Source organism: Bidens hawaiensis, unplaced genomic scaffold (genome assembly GCF_021521415.1).
Source record: "Bidens hawaiensis isolate Kalapana, Puna unplaced genomic scaffold, B.hawaiensis_p1.1 tig00030361_1, whole genome shotgun sequence".
NCBI lineage: Eukaryota > Viridiplantae > Streptophyta > Magnoliopsida > Asterales > Asteraceae > Bidens > Bidens hawaiensis.
Window position 1 is genome coordinate 106852 of NW_027495062.1, and position 19100 is coordinate 125951.

The 19100-nt window shown below is 33.1% G+C and overlaps 1 protein-coding gene and 1 pseudogene across 2 annotated transcripts; both read right to left on the reverse strand.

Moving 5' to 3' along the window:
• Positions 1-5221: 5221 nt before the first annotated feature.
• LOC143580354 (uncharacterized) lies at positions 5222-6847 on the reverse strand. Its single transcript, XM_077063403.1, has one exon. The coding sequence runs from the start codon at positions 6586-6588 to the stop codon at positions 5374-5376; it is 1215 nt and encodes a 404-aa protein (XP_076919518.1). The 5' UTR covers positions 6589-6847; the 3' UTR covers positions 5222-5373.
• Positions 6848-9444: 2597 nt separating this feature from the next.
• On the reverse strand, positions 9445-18610 carry LOC143580344 (autophagy-related protein 18g-like; annotated as a pseudogene). Its single transcript, XR_013143628.1, has 8 exons — positions 18220-18610; positions 14704-15168; positions 14163-14588; positions 13785-14027; positions 12235-12990; positions 11229-11465; positions 10673-11116; positions 9445-9767 (listed from the first exon to the last, which is right to left on the reverse strand). The product of XR_013143628.1 is annotated as an autophagy-related protein 18g-like (transcript).
• Between the last annotated feature and the right edge of the window lie 490 nt (positions 18611-19100).

Genomic DNA, 19100 nt, shown 5'->3' on the forward strand with positions numbered 1-19100 from the left:
CAATGAAAGAAAACGATTGAATTCCCATGAATCCTCGCCTTGACAACCATTTGTGTACACTAGGTATGTAAACGAGTCAGGCCGCTCGAGAGAAACTTGATATCTAATTGAAAAGAAGCTTGAAATGAACCGAGCCTTATCACGCTTGAGCCGAGTCTGAGCCTACGAAAAACTCGTTTAGTTATCGAGCCTGAGCTCGAGCCTTGTATTGGAAGATCGTTAAGGCTCTTGTTAGTGTATTTTCTAGTTTTTAACTATTTTGGACTTCTATGTATTAATTTCACATAGCGTAACCGAGCTCGAGCCAAGCTTTGGCTCGTTAAGGTTTTCTCTAAATTATAAAAAACGGTAAAATACATATTATATTAATTGATAAATAATAAACAAGCCGAGACGAGCTCGAGCTTTAGGAAAAGAACTCGAAAAGAACCAAGCTCGATCAAGACGAAACGAGCTAAGCTCGAGCCTAGACCCCTAATGAATTAACAAGTTCTTGTATATACTGTACACTTTGTCACCCCTAGCTTTTAATATTATACTGTATGATATAGTATATATTTTTATGTTTAAATTTACACATGTTTTCAACTGTAGCAGTTGAGGTGCCACTATATTCAAACCTTGCAAGTATATTATTATAAGCTGAAAAAAGAACCCCTCATTCCACATACATTACATTAATAATGTATTTTTGAGAATCTAAATAAAATTAAATTAAAAAAAATCATTAAAATAAGAACAAGAACCCCATAAAAAAACTGAAGTGAAAGACAACGAAAATCTGACTAAACCGAGTTGTTCAAGTTGAACAAACTAGCTTCAAGTTTGGTAGATTCTGAGTATATGAGTAATATTGGTCGAGTTCAAGAAACCTGCCTTGGCCGTCTAGACCGATTTTTACAACCCGTCTTATAACAAATAGATTATGTTTGTATATGAACTTAGAGGGTGTTTCGAGACTGTTTACTAAAAATGTTCATCTGATTATGATTATTGTGATTTAGACAAAAGAATATTAATAAAATAGTTTTTAAAATTGAAAAGAAGGGGATGATTCATGTACATTTTTATCTTAACATGAGAACATAAGAAATAATACTAATTTATAAAAAACGAGAACGTAAGAAACAATACCAATCTACATAAACAATTATTTATAATAACAAAGAACAAAACCTAAATATTACAACAAAAGAATCAAAATCAAAGAACAAGATAATAATAAATACCGGCAAAAGAAAAAACATCTAATAATAACAAAATATAAATCAGCAAATACTTATAACGTCTCATAATAAAAAATTAGCAAATACGAACAAAAAAATAACAGCAAACACCTACAAAAATAAACCTAATGATAACATCAAATTGGTTTCTACTGTTTTTATGTTAAAATGTATTTGTTCATGTTTCTTAAAAAGAACGTCATTCTATTTGTGTATTCAGTATAAAACTAATTTTAAGTAGAAAACTATAGGAGACGATAATACATTTGTAGATAGTGTTAAATATAAACTGAACATAAAAGAGAGGTGTAAATGGTTCCATTAGTGTTTTATGTATAGCAAAACTTACATGAATTTTAAGTCTTTACAATATTCTGTATGTATTAACCCAACTCTATCTATATTACAACATAAAAGTTAGTTTTTGTCCATAGACATGGTTATAAAAACCATTTAATAATCAAAATGCTTGGTGAAAAGGTTAGAATAATATTCAAAGTTGGTACAGAAATACAGTCGTACAAAGTTGTCATGGATTGGACCAATATTGGGGCCCAAATTCTATATTTTATGGCCCATGTATTCGAATACTCATTTTTCTTTAATTTTTAGGGAATTATTTATAAAATTATTATTTTTATGTAAACCATAATTATTAAATTAAGAATTTTTGTGTACTTAATTTATTAAGATTTTACGGAAAAATTTATCGTAGACAGAATGTATATAAGGGACCTTTGTAGTTTCATCATTCGGTCATTCCATTATCACGAAAGTTATGAAGTAATATTATGCTTTTCAACAGATGTTACATGGTCGATGTGACACATTTAGAAAAAAAAAACCAATATCAAGTAAGAGCCTGGTAAATGGCGTATGAAAAATAATAATAAGTTAGGATATGTGAGAATCGTATCAACGTATGTATATTTTGTTTTAGCTGTGATATGTAATTGTTATAAAAGTTTATATAAGTGCTTATATCACTATCTTTTTAAATTCTAACTAATATAATGTCTATTAAAGATGTACCCTTATATTACAATGTTCTTAAGTTTCCTATTTAATACTATCAGTTTTGTATTTATTATTAATTAATTCAAAAAAAACAATATTTTATTCAAACATAGTAGATGAAACTTGAGACTAGCCACTATATTCAAACCATGCAAGTATACTAAACTGAAATATAAACCCCTCGTGGCCTCGTTCTATGTACATTATTTTATTTTTGAAAACTTAAATAAGTTTAAATTAAAAAAAATCAATAAAAAAAGAGAGCAGGTACACATAAAAAATTAAAATAAGTTTTACTCAAACCCGAGTTTTCCAAGTTGTACACTTGTACGTCTAAACACATCAGACGTGTTAATCTACATGTAAAAACGACTAAAAATTAATAAGATTTGTTTGATCGATTTTTAGTTATTATCGATGATAAAAAAAATATATAAGAAAACTTCTAATGTATTTATTGTTTTACACGTACAGTCTTAAAATCATAAACTATGTTCGGTAACTTAGGAATTATAATGTGTATGAGATTTGTTATAAAAAATGCTTATGTTTATTGTGTTTTGAAAGAATAATAATTTAGTGGTATCTCCATAGTAGTCCATACAATAAATAAATATTCGAGTTTAGTAAGCAATCCTGAACATCCCTTAAAAACACATTTTTTAAGACGACGGCCAGACTACGTTGTTTTACCTGGACCTACGCTGACTTCAGAATTTGATTTGACGTTCCTTGGAAAACCATATCGTTGGTTGCCAGTTGACAGTCATTGTGTCGTCACATACATTGTTATTTCAAGCTTTAGAATACTGTCTATAACTGATAAGTTATAAAATAAAATTGCATACTACAAAAGTAACATAAATTAATCGTCACAAATTGATCAAGAAGCCAAAGTAGAAACGATTAATGTTTATGAACTAAACAAGGACATAAAGTACTCTATAAAATATATGTATATTTATCTCCATATAGAAGAGAACATGCTTTTAAATATCGTACAAAAATGGTTAGTTATTAAACGCTTTTTAATTTGCATTTATACGTTTAACACGCAATTTATAATTATTTAAGGAACATTTAAAAGAGCGATAACAAATATTTTTGTTGTTACAATCCCTATAACTAGATCATGACAAACAGTGACAGATTCTGAAATTCTTTATCAGTGACAATCATAAGTTCTCTTCTCTACCGACTAGAAAATCCAAATTATTATTTTTTAAGTCCAAAAATTCTCGTGACTAGAGGTCAGCAGAGGTTCTTGACTTCCTCTAGTTCCAGCCTTGATGACGAACCCTAGTTTGCGTTAACTTGAGAAGTTAATTGGTTAGATATTTACGTCATGCGCATACAAGTTCAAGTTCAAATTTTCAAGCCAATCTAACCAAATTTACACATGCGACAGAGAAGATGTTTACTTTAAAAACTAGCTAGTTTTATTTATACATAGCAGAGGGGAGAGATCTATGCATAACACTTGAGATATTGTGAGAACCCATAAACGTAGTAAAACAAATCACCTAATTTACCTGATTCTATTCTTTTAAATGATAGTGTTTAATTGTCTCTTCAAAAGTTAAAAAAGAATAAAGGAAGAAAACCATGAACTCCGTTTCCATATAATGTACACACTATAAGTACGTACAAATTATATTATCTATGCGTACGTAGGTAAACAATTAAAAAATAAGAAAAAGCATATGAATAAACTTGTTTGTTGTTATTTTAAAATTTTAATATACATAAACATACAATATGTATGAAAAAACACAAAATTTAAAAAATAGAAAGTATTAATAAAACATTAAACAAATTAGGATTTTCTTTCTATTCTTTTAAACAAACATATTAAATATTGATATAAAACCATTGCAAATTTAGCCCAAAAATAATGTCAGATATAAACAAAAATATCAAAACAAAGGAAAAACAACAAAACAAACAGCACACAACGCACATACATATAATCATATAATGTTTCATGATACCTACTCGCACATGGTTTACTCCACAAAAATCTATGTTTTATTTTAACATGTTTTCAGTTGAAAATAGGATATTGTTGTTAAAAAGAAAGTGATTACAAAAATCATTTTTTGGCATATTTGTATAATACTACTATAATTGTATATGTAAGTCATGTTAATGTTACTTAGGTTTTTTACTCTCCACATCATTAAAAAGATCATTTCTAGCATATTAATATAATAATTATATACATACACGCTTATTATTTTATATATTTCAAGGTGACCAGCTTTCAACGTTTTCTTTCTTTCTTTTTAAACGACTACAAGACTGTCTCTGAGAATCGTGAAAAATTTTGAACTGAAGACGAAAACAATTTTTGGCTTTGAATTAGTTGATTAATTGAGTTTAAATATTAAAAAAATATACTTTTTTTTTTCAAAAAATATATATAACTAAAAAAATAAAAAATTCGGACATACTGGGGTTTCGGGCCAAGGTCGGTCAACCACCTGGCCCTGAACGATTAAATGTTACAAAATAGAATGGTTGAACCCTTAACATCCTATTTTACACTAAGCTTTCATGGCTTTAAAATATGAGTATGAGATGACATATTTTTTTCTTTTTTTTTCTATGGTAGTAAATGAATGTTGCTAAAAATAATTATTTCTTGATGTTTGTTAATTCTACCATTGATTTCTACATGTTATTGTTCTTGAAACTACATTATCAACCATAGCTTCTTCATAGAAAAATATATATTTATTAACATGACTAATCACAAACAATAAAGATAAAAACAACCATCAACAGTATGTAACATATATGAACCGGAATGGTTAAAACGTCACGTCAACAACAAACATACACGATTACACACTCACTAGTAATGCACTTAGAAAACTTACAACTCCAAAAGTTTAAAAGTTATAAGACAAAACAAATACGTTAAAATGTTAAATCATCAAAATGGAAGAAATTTCTTTAAGCATGTTAATAAACTGATTAGATAAGCTTTAAGTTATTTGATCAAATTATACAATAATATATCATATCGGTATGTGTTATATAACTTAACTAATACAATATATGATATATTATCATATTATAATATTATTTATAAGACAATAAAAAAATCTATGAGTAATTTCCACTTTTACCCTTTTAACTTTACGCACTGTGATGTGGGCCGGGTCTTCTGTGTCCCGGCTTCAACAGGACACTCGGTCTGAACCGGTGGCACAACACAGTTATACTGCAAACACAACGTACTACTCATCGGTATCACTGCGGTGGGGTCTACCGGCACCGCGGTCAAAAAGTTATGTTGCAAATACAACAACTTCACGGTTCCATCCATCAACCGGTCCATCAATGCCCTCGGGACCGAACCCGTGAACCGGTTATTATTAAGGTAAAGATTTTGTACGGTCGAGAACAAAGGCGACACTTCTCCGTATAACATGTTGTGACTAAGATCAACGGTTTGGATCGCGACCTCGTTATTTGGTTGAACCGGCCCCAAAAATAGGTTCCGTTGGAGTTGGAGGCTTGTGATCGGGAAACCGAAAACCGAACCGGGGATTGGACCGGTGAACAAATTAAAGCTTAAATCCAAATAATTCAACCGGGTTAGTTGCGGTAGTAAATAATCTACCCAACCCGAAAACCGGTTCCATGAGAGAGAAAGATATTGTACCGAGTTAGGTAAAAAACCGGGTGGTATTGAACCGGTTAAGTTATTATGTTTAAGATCCAACCGGGTTAGGGTTTGAGAGCTAAAAACCGGTATTGAACCGGATAACCGGTTATGACATATAACGACGTTAGTTAACGCCGGTAAGCTTCCGACGGCCCACGGGATATTTCCGGTGAGCCGATTATAGCTCAAATCGAGCGTTCGTAGCTCGGCGAGCGCCCCGACCGCTGCCGGAATTTCACCGGAGATAAAATTCCGGTTGACGGCAAAAAACCGGAGCTGTTTCAGCTCCGATACCGTCCTCGGGATATCGCCCATGATCCGCCCGGGGACGACGGTGAATTCGACGAGTTTTGTTAATTTTCCAATGGAGGGATCCAGCCTGCCAGCAAGCCCAGGCATGCTGGCACGTGGGTCCCCCAGGTTTAGAGTAACCACTCTTTCGCTGTCGTTTTCTGTGATACAGAAAATGCCAGCGAAATTGCAGGGATTTGAAGTGAAATCCCAGGACGAAAGGTATGTTGAACCGGGCATGTCTTGGAGTGATTTCTTGATGGATTGTAATGCTAGGAATTCAACAGGATGTAGCATTGAATATGAAGGTTGAATTTGATGAAGAGTAATAATAATATTAGTAATAATAAGTACTATCAATATATTGTTGAGCTTCATTATATAAAATTGGAACAAAGACCAAAAGAATAAGAAAGAATATACAGAAAGAAGAAGATGATATTAACTTTGTGGAAATGAAGCCATAAACTTATTTTGTGATGTGTATGTGTGTCTCTTCTATTTTATGATGGAAATTATTTATTTATTTATTATTAAATATTTTTTTCTTTTTTATTTTTGTGTAGTGAGATTAGGTTCGGAAGCCTAGGTGGGAGGTTCGTGTTTGTTTGTTTTTGCCATGTCAGTTTGTTTGATGGCACCAAAATATAATTATTCTAATATGAAAAATTTTGGAAAAATAAATAATCTCATATTTTTTGTATTGGACGATAAAAATCTCATTTTTTTAAAATTTTAGGCAATGGTCGAACATTTCTACTATTTTTCTTTCAATGGATATCCGTTAAAAAACACTAACGCCGTTAAGTTTTTTTTATGAATTTCAAACCGATGTTTTAGGGCTTTTGATCGAAGGAAGGGTCGACTGATTTAATACTTATCTCGAAACGGTGATCAAAACGACAAAATAATGTTTCAATTCAGGTGTTTTAATTTCCAATTAACATTAACAAGCCATTTGAATCATTGTTTCGAGATAAGTTTTATATCAGTCGACTTGTATCTTTCCTTCGATCAAATGCCCTAAAAACCCGGTTTTAAGTTCGGTAAATATTTTTTAACGGAGGTCCATTGAGAAAAAAAAAAGTCGGAAGGTTGGACCGTTGGCAGTAATTTTTAAGTGTAAGATTATTATCGTAAATACACACAATATTAAATTATTTATTTTCAATTTTTTTATAAATTCGAGTAAAATAAAATAAACAAACACATTAATGATGAGAATAAAAATAGTATGTATGTAAAGAAACGCTTGGTATAAATTAAGTAAAAGATATCTTCAACACGTGTATTGATTGAAGAAAAGATTGAAAGCAAGTAATGATGGATATCTTTGTTTTTTACTTCAACTAACGGTTATTGGTCATATCTTTCATTGTTGAATATCCAACACATGTTTTTGGAGAGACATCCACGTCTATTGACTGTTTTTTGAAATAGTAAAGGTACGGACATTCGGGATTACTTTTGCAAATTGTTTTAAACGAAACTCGAACCTCAACCTCTAGGGCCGTAAACGGATCGAACAAAATCGGAAGAGATATTGTTTGTGTTTGTCCATTAAGTTTTTGTTGGACAAACGGGCGGTTCACGAACACTCTATCAAACAAAAATTTGTGCATGTGTCTTTCCATTAAGGAATTAAGTTTGTCCGTGTCCGTTTAATATTGTAAACGGACACTAACGGACCTTAATGGACACTAATGAACAAATGAACATTGACAGACACTAATGAACAAATAAACACTAACGGACACCAATGAATATTAATGGACAAAATGGACAAACATACGTAAACGACTTTATAAACGATTAAGGTTTGTTTTATTTTTCACTTGGTTTATATATGAGGCCATAAGGGCTGGGTAATTGGGTAGAAAACCAAAGAAATAAAACATATTAATTGTAAAGTATTATACATTACCGGACGGATGTTACCGGTTGTTCATAAACACTATTGAATAAGCACGACCTCTGTCCGTGTTCGTCCGTTAAGTTTACTAAACAAATTTTTTGTTTTCATGTCCGGTTCATTTATTAAACAAATGATTATAAACAAACTTCTTGCCGATAAAACATCCGGCGGACATTTGGTTCATTTACAAATTACATTACAACCCTACACCAATCTCCCATAAGAAAAGAGAAAGCCATTGGGCTGTCATTGAACCAATTGGTCTTTAATTACGTTTATTGATTTTTATGGCAAGACGTTCACTTCAATTTATTGGCCACAATAGGCCTTAGGCCCTATAATCAACCACTTGGAAAATTATATATGGAACCAATTTTGATTAGAGTTGTGTGTCTGTTAACGCACCCAATTTTATAGCCTATAATAGGTACATTTATAACTTACCTAGGCTACCCCGTTTCATTATCGCGACCTCGCCTAGAGAATTTAACACCCCCATCCCGTTTATGAAAATTTTTATACGTTGACTGGCCCTTTATGCGTTTTCGTCCAAACTTCACCATTAGCACCACACAGAGACAATGACACGCAAGGCCCCCTCATAGACCCTCAATTGGCCATGACCAGGATTGTTTTTTCACTAGCGATTGTGTTACAAATACATTCCGCGGCACTTTTAAGAAGTGCAAGGTGAATATCACCCGTTTACTTTCATACTTTTAAAGTCAATACCGACTTATATTAAAAAAGATTTTACTAAAACGAAGAAACATAACATCAACTATTTCTATCAAAATCCATTTAACTCGTTACACACTTGTCACTTGCTAAACCGCTAAGAAGCTCAAGATCAGTTGTAACAGCTTGAGCGGACCAAGCTTAGACAAGCTCGAGCTTGATCTCAAGCCTAAATTAAAAATAAGCTCGTTCAATAAGCAAAAACTTTGAACCACTAACTACAATGTCAAAGAACAACAAACCGACTGGGCCAGGAAAGCCAACCGCTTTTACAATTCTGTTTACGGTTTGACAGTTAAAACCTTGTTTTTTTTTAAATCATTAGTTCGTATTGCATTTTTTAAAGTGATACAGATGATTCATCATTATAACATATGCACATAGCTAAATATTATAAATATAAAAACGAATATGTATACAAATAATAAAAGTTACATGGTTGCTTCGGATTACATGGACCATGGTCAATTCCAAGTTTCAAACCGAACCACTAAACCTGCCAAACCTTCAGTTTGGCCAGTTTGGTCGTTTTCAACAGTTTAAGAACACCCAACTCGTCACACCCAAGACGTAAAACACTATTATTAGCAAACTCTAAATTTCAAATTAATTTTTTCTTTTTGAACAGTAAAAGTACAGAGCAGATTTACTATATACATTTTTATAGAGAACTTTCACACTGACCACACCTACACAAGCAAACTTAAAAAGTTGAGTGCATGAGTGAACCAAATAAGACTCTGTTCCCCTTTAAACCAATACCAGACCCCACCGTTACCATAAAATCTGTCGTTTATTCACAAATATACACGAGAGAAAGATAAAAGAGAAAGGATGGATGGTTACGTACAACGACAAACGCTTCCGACTTGATGGATTTGAACACGTCTTGCAGCTGATTAACCTGTTGACATAATGCTGTTTTAGATGTTGACTATGGCGGTCAAATAATATAACTCTTTCTAATGCTGAATTTGGAAAGTACAACCCGCAAATCAGGTAGGTGGTAAACGGTCAAAACGGGTGAATTATTTATAACGGCTCAAAATAATTAGGATCGAGTCGAGTTGATCTGACATTGTCCGAAATTGTCGTTTTGTGTTGTTTACTTCCTATTATAGCGTATTTTATTACCCTTGCAAGTATAATTCCTCTAAAAGCTATAAATGATGACATGCCACGAGTTTTTGATATCGTGATTCGTGACGGTGTGGCATACCACCATTTTACCAGTTACTCCCTCCATCCCTTTGAAAGTGTCCACATTTCCTTTTTAGTTTGTCCCATTACAAATGTCCACTTTCAAAATTTATTAACTAATTTCCAAGTTTACCCTTTTACAAATTCATTCATTCAAACTTTCTTAAATTTTGTCTTTTTATATATGTCAAGGGCATTATAGTCATTTGTTAAGCAAAAAAAATGCAATCATTCAAACTTTCTTAAATTTTGTGTTTTTCAAACCAGGACACTTGTAAAGGGACGGAGGGAGTATAAAAGATTACTTGCATACAATGATAAAAAAAATTTGCTTCAAGAATGTTAAGACAAAAAGGTGAAAACAAGTTGCCTTTTAGTGTAACAAACCTTTTTTATTCAAGAAGTAAAAATATTACTGAAATAATATAGGTTTTTATTATCATATCAGACGTCAGTCCGCCACACTTGCTTTTTTGGCAAGAATAGTCTCGGGTCTTAAATTACGTGTTTTGATTTGAACCCATTTTGACCCGTTACTAAACCCGTGATTTCGGCATTTCGCCACCTCTAGTACTAGGTTTGAATGGAAAAGTTAAGATAGGTATTTACCTTCTTCAGAAAGGTCAAACATGCCACCAAGCAATTCATTCTCTTCCCCCTCATTCTCTTGACTTTCATCATTTTCACCGTAATCCATTGCACCGCCCGTTAGGGTCCCACCACCATCAAATTCAACCACCTTACAATAACCCTCCTGAAAACACCCTTCAAAATCCACTGGTTTATTCGCCCCGGTAGGCAGCTCTTCAATATCAAAGTGGTCGGTAGTCAACAAAGGCGTGCTCATAATTCTACCGCCACTTTGCCCAATCGTTTGACACGTGGCGGTTTTGCATATATCTGAAGAGGAAAATGCTGATTCTTTAGGGTTTTGGTAGAATCTTGGGTCATGATATAGTTCATTCAGATTGTAACTATTTGGCATACTAGATTTCCCACTATTCACTGGATCAAGGTCCAGCAAATTCACTGGATCAATCCTTTGGGATGATCCTGAAATTAAGTTTAAAATAAATATATATTAGATGATCGATTGATACAAAATAATGTAACTTATGATACTTTTAGAAACAATATTGACCATGCAAATTATTTTTAATCATACCTCCATCCGAACTCTCAGTGGAGCTAACAGATGCTGGCTTTGAAAGACAGATTACAGATTCATCACTGGCCTTCTCGGGATTTTTTCTGGCAGTATATGCTCTGCAGAAACAAGTCAACAAGAAAGTCAAATCAGAAACAAGACCGAGCTAGTATTTATTACTCGGATGGTCTCTATCAGAGCTTCACCATTTGCAAATCCTTCCACATTTGCAGATTTCATCACATAAAAATGTACCTGCGCCAATAAGAACGAATTAGTACCAAATAGAGAATGCAATTAAGGAGGCTTTTGGTAAGTTGAGTTTTGTATGGAAGGAATGGAATATGTCACGGAATTGGAATCAGCAGGAAATAGAACGGAGTTGATTCTGGTTTGACCACTTGTTTTGTAATGTTCTGGTTTGACCACATGTTTTCTAGGGCAAACGTCATAAAATAGCAACGTATTTGCCTCATGGTCAACCGTCCATTCCGGTAATTATACAATAATGGCCCAGTCTGGTAATATAGGTTTTGTCACTTTGTGTAATAGGCTAATATGGTAATTTGCTAATTTGATTATTTAAAAAGATCACCTGAAAGCTTAGAAAAAATACATTATACTTCTATTTATTTTTTTCTATAATTATTTTTAATAATTAGCTGCTGCTCAATGAAGATGACGAATTGAAAGTATTATCATAACTTTACTAGCCAGATACATTTTAAAAAACTGAATTTAAAAAAAAATCATAATAACAGAATCTAGAGAAACAAAACTAATAATAAATGTTATATAAGATTTCCACATCATAAATAAAATAAAATAAGTTTTTAATATAAAAAAAGCCCATTTTTATTTCATTTTTAACAAAAATGCCATGTCAGCAGAATTAATTACATAAAATTGGCACGTGTTGCCCTTTACTAGTTCAACCAGTAACCTACAGACCGAATTAATGAGTATAATTAATGGACCAACATGCTACAATGCTACTATTTAAATTTTAAACTACCCTTCATACCTTGGTATTTTGCCACAATGGTAACCTTCCAGAATTTATTTGGACCTCAGCATTAGATAGAAACCAATGGGCTCTATCATTTTGCTTTACAGAATCATTTTTCACCAGCTTTTGACCTCCCACGGAAACATTATATAATGACGTTGCAGATATGCATCCCTCCCTTTCTGGAGAATCCAATCTTCTAGAAACTTGCCACCATTGACGAGACTCAAATGCCACCCCTAACTCCTCTTCTTGACCCGGTTGATATGAAACAGGTTGACTTCTTGAACCAACATCAATATGTTGAATCCCCATTGACGGAACAAGGTCATACTGAATTACGTGTCCAGAAGGAGTATAAACTAGCAGATACTCTAAGGAGTTGACCTTTTTAGAAATATCCTGATTACAGTAAGTTGTAGAATTGTGAAAAACCGAAGCAACAGCACCAGATGGTATATTTGTCTTTCCCAAAAAAGAAGCGGTGTTGCTAACGGAATTAAGAAATCCTGCGTTATTATTCTTTATTCTGCCCACTACTGAAAGGGTAAGAGGAATAGGAGGCGGAAACGGTTGGTCATCTATGACAAATGATGGAGTTGACCACCATGGTAGAGACTGAACTGGGTTGACTGTTTGACCGTGGGACCTTTGAGCCCGGTAGCTCACATCACCACCGAAGGGTGATAGAGCAAACACATGACAAGTACCCTTGGATGATACAATAGAAATCCACAGACAGTAGCAACTAAAGCTTATGTCCTGGATAACCTGTCAAAAAAAGTATGAAGTCGAAAATTAGAGGTGGCAAAATGGGCTTCGTTATCTTAAGATCTTATACATAATTTGCATGATATATAAGTATATATGTTTGAAGTATACTCTTAAAATAACAATTTTGCTTAAAAAAAGACGAGGCTGTATTTGAGGTGACAAAATGGGCAGGGCATGTAACAGGTGAAAATAGAACGGGTCTCGCTGGGCCAGGTGGGAACACTTATTGTCCAAGATTAATAGTTTCCTAAGTCATTATTGTGTCAAATTAGATGCCAAAGTTGCATTAGTTTAATAATACACTAATTACTTGAACAAGATGATTTTAAACTTAAGGAGTTCGATGCATAAATAATACACATTGGACGACTTTTGACTCATTCGACTCATTTCCTTTTTAGCTAGTTTAACATACTTATCTGTTAAAACATAATCTAAATTGCCCCATTCATAAGTAAACAGGTTGAATATGCCACCTCCAGGCTGTTTGACTTGTTTCTGTTTTAGCCAAAATTTGTCATTTTACCCATTTGATCCGTTAGGACCGTTAGGGATAAAATATATGGGGAGATGGTTTGTACATAACCAAAACATATCCATACATAACTACACTTTTGTGATGTTGTACACTGTATTTATTTATATTATATGGTGTATGAACAAATTTTGGCGCTTTTACAATCACCTCCCTAAAATGTAACCCAAAGTAAACCATTTACGGGTAATGCATCAGAATTGCTCGTCTAGACAAATAACATACTGTAAGGAATACACATATACAGTATACTTACAGCTGATGTTATGCCACGGTGTAGCTTGTAAAGAAGCACATGAGAGGAATTCCAATCATGAACTTGGTTGCTGGAAGTGTTGCGAGTACACGGCATAATTCGAAAAATATTTACATTATTACCATGTATTGATGCTGTTACCAAAAGGGTCCCACTTGGATCAAAACATAAAGCAGACAGTGGGCTGGAATGAGCTTTAAACTGCGATATAACTGCTTCTGAAATAACATCCTTCACAATTACCTGCAACAACAATGGCATCAGAGAATCTACAATCTTTTATATAAATTGGAAACACTGTTAATATTTATATAATTATATTGTAAGCGCTCATTTGTGGAAAATTTTTATAAAGTTTGAAACTGCTTAAGGACTGACCATTCCAGCATTATCTACATCTGAAGAATTCCTAACTTTCCAATTTGGATTTGAATTTGTAGGCGGCATCGGGCGGTCTTGAAGCATGTCTGGATAATATTTAGAGATCGCTTTATACCCCTTGTCACCGAGGGTTATTATTCCTGCAGCCAACTGTTTGCTTGATTCCATTGCATAACGAGCCACCAAAGAACCATTGCTGGCTGAGGTTGACGGGCTAATACCAGGAGTAAGGTTCTTTGGGCTTAAATGGCCCGTGTTAGAAACAAGCAGCTTGTTTGAAGCATATGCTAACCACCGTGGACCCACAGTTAATGGACCATACCAAAAGTTAACTCCAACCATTCCTTGGCCTCCAGATCGAGGAACCGGATACGTGGGTACAGTGAATTTAGTCTCGAGTGTGACCGCATCTAAGCAGTGTATCTATCGCAAATCAGATATAACATATAAAAAGTTAGCTATCAACTAATTACACATGTAGTGTATAATAACTCATAAATTCAATGACAAAAACTGTTATAATGAATTGTCATGTTACCTCCTTTTCAAGACCAATAGCAACTATCAAAGAACTGCATCTGACCATAAAAACAGTTGACCTGAACCTAAGAACCTTCACATAACAATTTGACTTAAGGGAATAAAACCGCACAGCAGTAGGAGAATCCACCAAGCTTCCTGATTGAGCCATCACTGAACCGTCCCTACCCGGTGCACTCAAGTAGGTCTGGTTTTGACCCAGCCCTGACCTGGTAGGTTCATCACCAGGAACCACCGTTAGTAATGGATGTAACTGTAGGAACTTTTCATTGCCATCAGATTTTCTGGGAATATGTAGCAATTGTAAGAAAGTGACGGGGCCATCACGCTTTGAAACGAGCTCAGTAAAATCAGAAGCATCCTCAACATCAATGACTTGAAAACCAGTTTGATAACCAAGCAATAAGACGTGTCTGAAGGAAGCAGAACCGGTTTCTAATCTGTCAAACCCGGCCCATATTACCTGGTTTAACATTAAAATGTAAAGATAAGCACCTCCATGCGTCTAGAAGTAGGAATAAGTTGTTTCAAAACTTAACAAATTGGACAACAATTACATGGTTAGTTGGTTCACAGTCACGCATACTTGAAGCATTAATCAGCAAAAGTCGATACATTTCCTAAACATTAGTAATAGATCAGAAAAAGCGTTTGGTCACAAGCATCATAACACTACTGCCTTATAGGAGCTCTTTAACATCTATCATTATGGACTGTTGTAAACAAAATATTTTCCGTAAGTAATGAACAAGAGAACAAATTTATTGAATTCTAAATTCTACTAAATTTTATGAATAACACACTCTATATAGGTTATGATAACTACTGCTTGTTGTAGATATGGCGCCTTCTTTATCAGCATTCAAGTTGCATTGTTTCGCCCTAATGCAACTAACAAAAGAGGTTTAAGAAATAATTTTCATACATCAATAATTCAGTATCCATGGACCATGGTATAAATCTATTTGTGTTTGTATCATCCATTATATGGATTTATAACTCTTATAGATGAATATTGTTTAGATTTCAAGACTTATAATGGCATTCTAATGCCCAATTATGCACGATAAACATGGAATGAACCTATAGGTTCCGGAATAAGCTATGATTGCACATAACTGTAATTAACAAGCATATTATCTAGATTCCAACACTTACTATAGCATTCTATTGTCCTATTATGCACAATAAACATGAAATGAACTTGTAGGTTCTTGAATAAGCTATGATTGCACATAACTGTAATCAACCAGAATATTCTCGAGATTCAAGACTTACTATAGCATTCTATTGCCCTATTATTCACAATAAACATGAAATGAACTTATAGGTTCTTGAATAACTTAGGATTGCACATAAGTAATTAACAAGCATATGTCTATATTCAAAGACCTACTATAGCATTCTATTGCCCTTTTATACACAATAAACATGAAATAAATTTATAGGTCCTCAAATAAGTTACGATTGCACATAATAACTGTAATTAGGAAGCATATATTTATGCACAATAAACATGAAATGAACTTGTAGGTCCTTGAATAACTTACAATCACACATAACTGTAATTAACAAGCATATTATCCAGATTCCAAAACTTCCTATAGCATTCTATTGCCCATTATGCATAATAAACACGAAATGAAGTTGTAAGTTCTCCTTACAAGTGCACAATAACTGTAATTAACAAGTATATATTATGCACAATAAACATGAATTCGTTAAATGAACTTGTACGTTCTCGAACAAGTTACAATTAAACATAAATATAACTAACAAGCATATTATCCAGATTCCAGTACTTACTACATCATTCTATTGATGCATAATAAACACGAAATGAACTTGTAAGTTCTCGAATAACTTACAATTGCACATAACGGTAATTAACTATAAAGTCTGATTCGGATTCTGCTCTCGTTGTTACCTACTATAGCATTCTATTTCCCTATTATGCACAATACACATGGAATGAATCTCACAATTGCACATAACTGTAATTTACAAGCATACTCTTGAGATTTCAATACTTCCTATAGCATTCTGTGGCCCTATTATGCACAATAAACACGAAAATGAACTCGTAAGTTCTCGAATAACTTACAATTGCACATTAACTTTAATTAACAAGTATATGTTATGCATAATAAACATAAAATGAACTTGTAAGCTCTCAAATAAGTTACAGTTGCACATAACTGTAATCAACAAGCATATTTTCCAGATTCTAAGGTTCTCAAATAAGTTACAATTGCACATAACCGTAATTAACAAGCCTAACGATACTAAAACTACCCTTCCGTTCAATCATACAACCTAACTTTATTAGCATATAGTTGATTAACATATGAAGAAGTTCTCGGTTATACATAATAACTATAATTAGCAAGCATATATTATGCACAATAAACATGAAATGAATTCGTAAGTTCTCAAATAAGTTTACAAGTTCACATAACTGTAATTAACAAGCCTAACGGCGCTAAAACTACTCTTCCTTTCAATCATACAACCTAACTTCATTAGCGTATAGTTCATTACCATATGAAGAAGTTCTCAGTTACACATAATAAACAGCAATTAACAAGCATTTATTATGCACACAATAAACATGAAATGAACTCGTAAGTTCTCAAATAAGTTTACAATTTCACATAACTCTAATCAAGAAGCCTAACGACACTAAAACTACTCTTCCAATCATTTATACAACCTAACTTCATTAGCATATAGTTCATTAACATATGAAATGGTTCTCGGTTACACATAAAAAGTATAATTAACAAGCATATATTATGCACACAATAAACATGAAATGAACTCGTAAGTTGTCGAATAAGTTACGACGCTAAAACTACTCTTCCAATCATTCATACAACCTAACTTAATTAGCATATAGTTCATTACCATATGAAGAAGTTCTCGGTTACGCATAATAACTATAATTAGCAAGCATATATTATGCACAATAAACACGAAACGAACTCGTAAGTTCTCGAAAAAGTTACAATGTCACATAACTCTAATCAACAAGCCTAACTTAAATAGCGTATAGTTCATTAACATATGAAGAAGTTCTCGGTTACACATAATAACTATAATTTACAAGCATATATATTATGCACATAGTTAACACGAAATGAACTCGTAAGTTCTTAAATAAGTTACGATTTCACATATCTCTAATCAACAAGGCTAACGACGCTAATATAATCATTCAACCTAACTTAATTAACATATCATCAATTAGTTGAAAATATGAAATCGATATACGTCAAATAATAATAATAATAATAATAATAATAATAATAATAATAATAATAATAATAGACATGAAATGAACTCGTAAGTTCTCAAATAAGTTCACAATTTCACACATCTCTAATCAACAAGCCTAACGACCTTAAAATAACTGTTTCGTTCAATCATTCAACCTAACTTAATCAACACATATAAAATTAGTTAAAATCGATCTAGGTCAAATAATAATAATAATAATAATAATAATAAACACCTGATCTCTGTGATCATCAGCAGACGCAGCAATAGAAGCGGCAACAGAAGCACCGGCGGAGCGTACCACGGTGCTAGCATTCGTACTAACAGTCTTAATACAAGACGATATAATCTTCAACGAATTAGGCAACAATCCGTTGTTCTTCGGCTTCGATTTCTTCATCCTGAGTAATAATAATAATAATAATATTAGTAAGTTGGTTACCAGCGTGTTTAACCGCCGTAGCTGACGATGAGTGTGTGATCATCCGAGAGCGTAATCGGATTGATTGAGTTTGATTGATGCGTGAAAGTAATCGCAAGTGTGTTGATGGATGGTTTGTTTTAGGTTTGACTTGTGGTGGTGGTGTTCAGTTCCCAAATCCTGCGCTCTGCATAGAAGGCTTTGATTGTTTGTTGAGTTGATTTTGGTTTTGTTCTGTTTTGTTTTCTTCACAAAGTAAGATTACTTTCAACATATAATAATAATAATAATTAATAATAAGTGGATGTATATCAATATACATCATATACTTTATTTGTGTGTGTTTTTAAAAACTACTTTCCTGAGTGTTAACGTTTATGTCATCGCATTGTCTAATTTGAAGAGTCATGTTGCTCAATTATGTCTAGATTATATTCTTATTCGGGCATACGTTGGCTTTAGAGTTTATACCGTCGGCTGTCACTTGACAGTTGTTGTGCATCCGCAAGAGTTTAGCTTCCTGACGTAACGCACGATGAGACTAAATACATACAATATAATAATAGTAATAATAATAATAATTCATTTCACATAAAATTTTTCTAATGAAAGAATAAGATGCCCGGAGAGAAGTTATAGTTTATTTGTAGTGATATTGTTTTAATCTTCAGAATTTGTTATTGAAAACTTAGGTG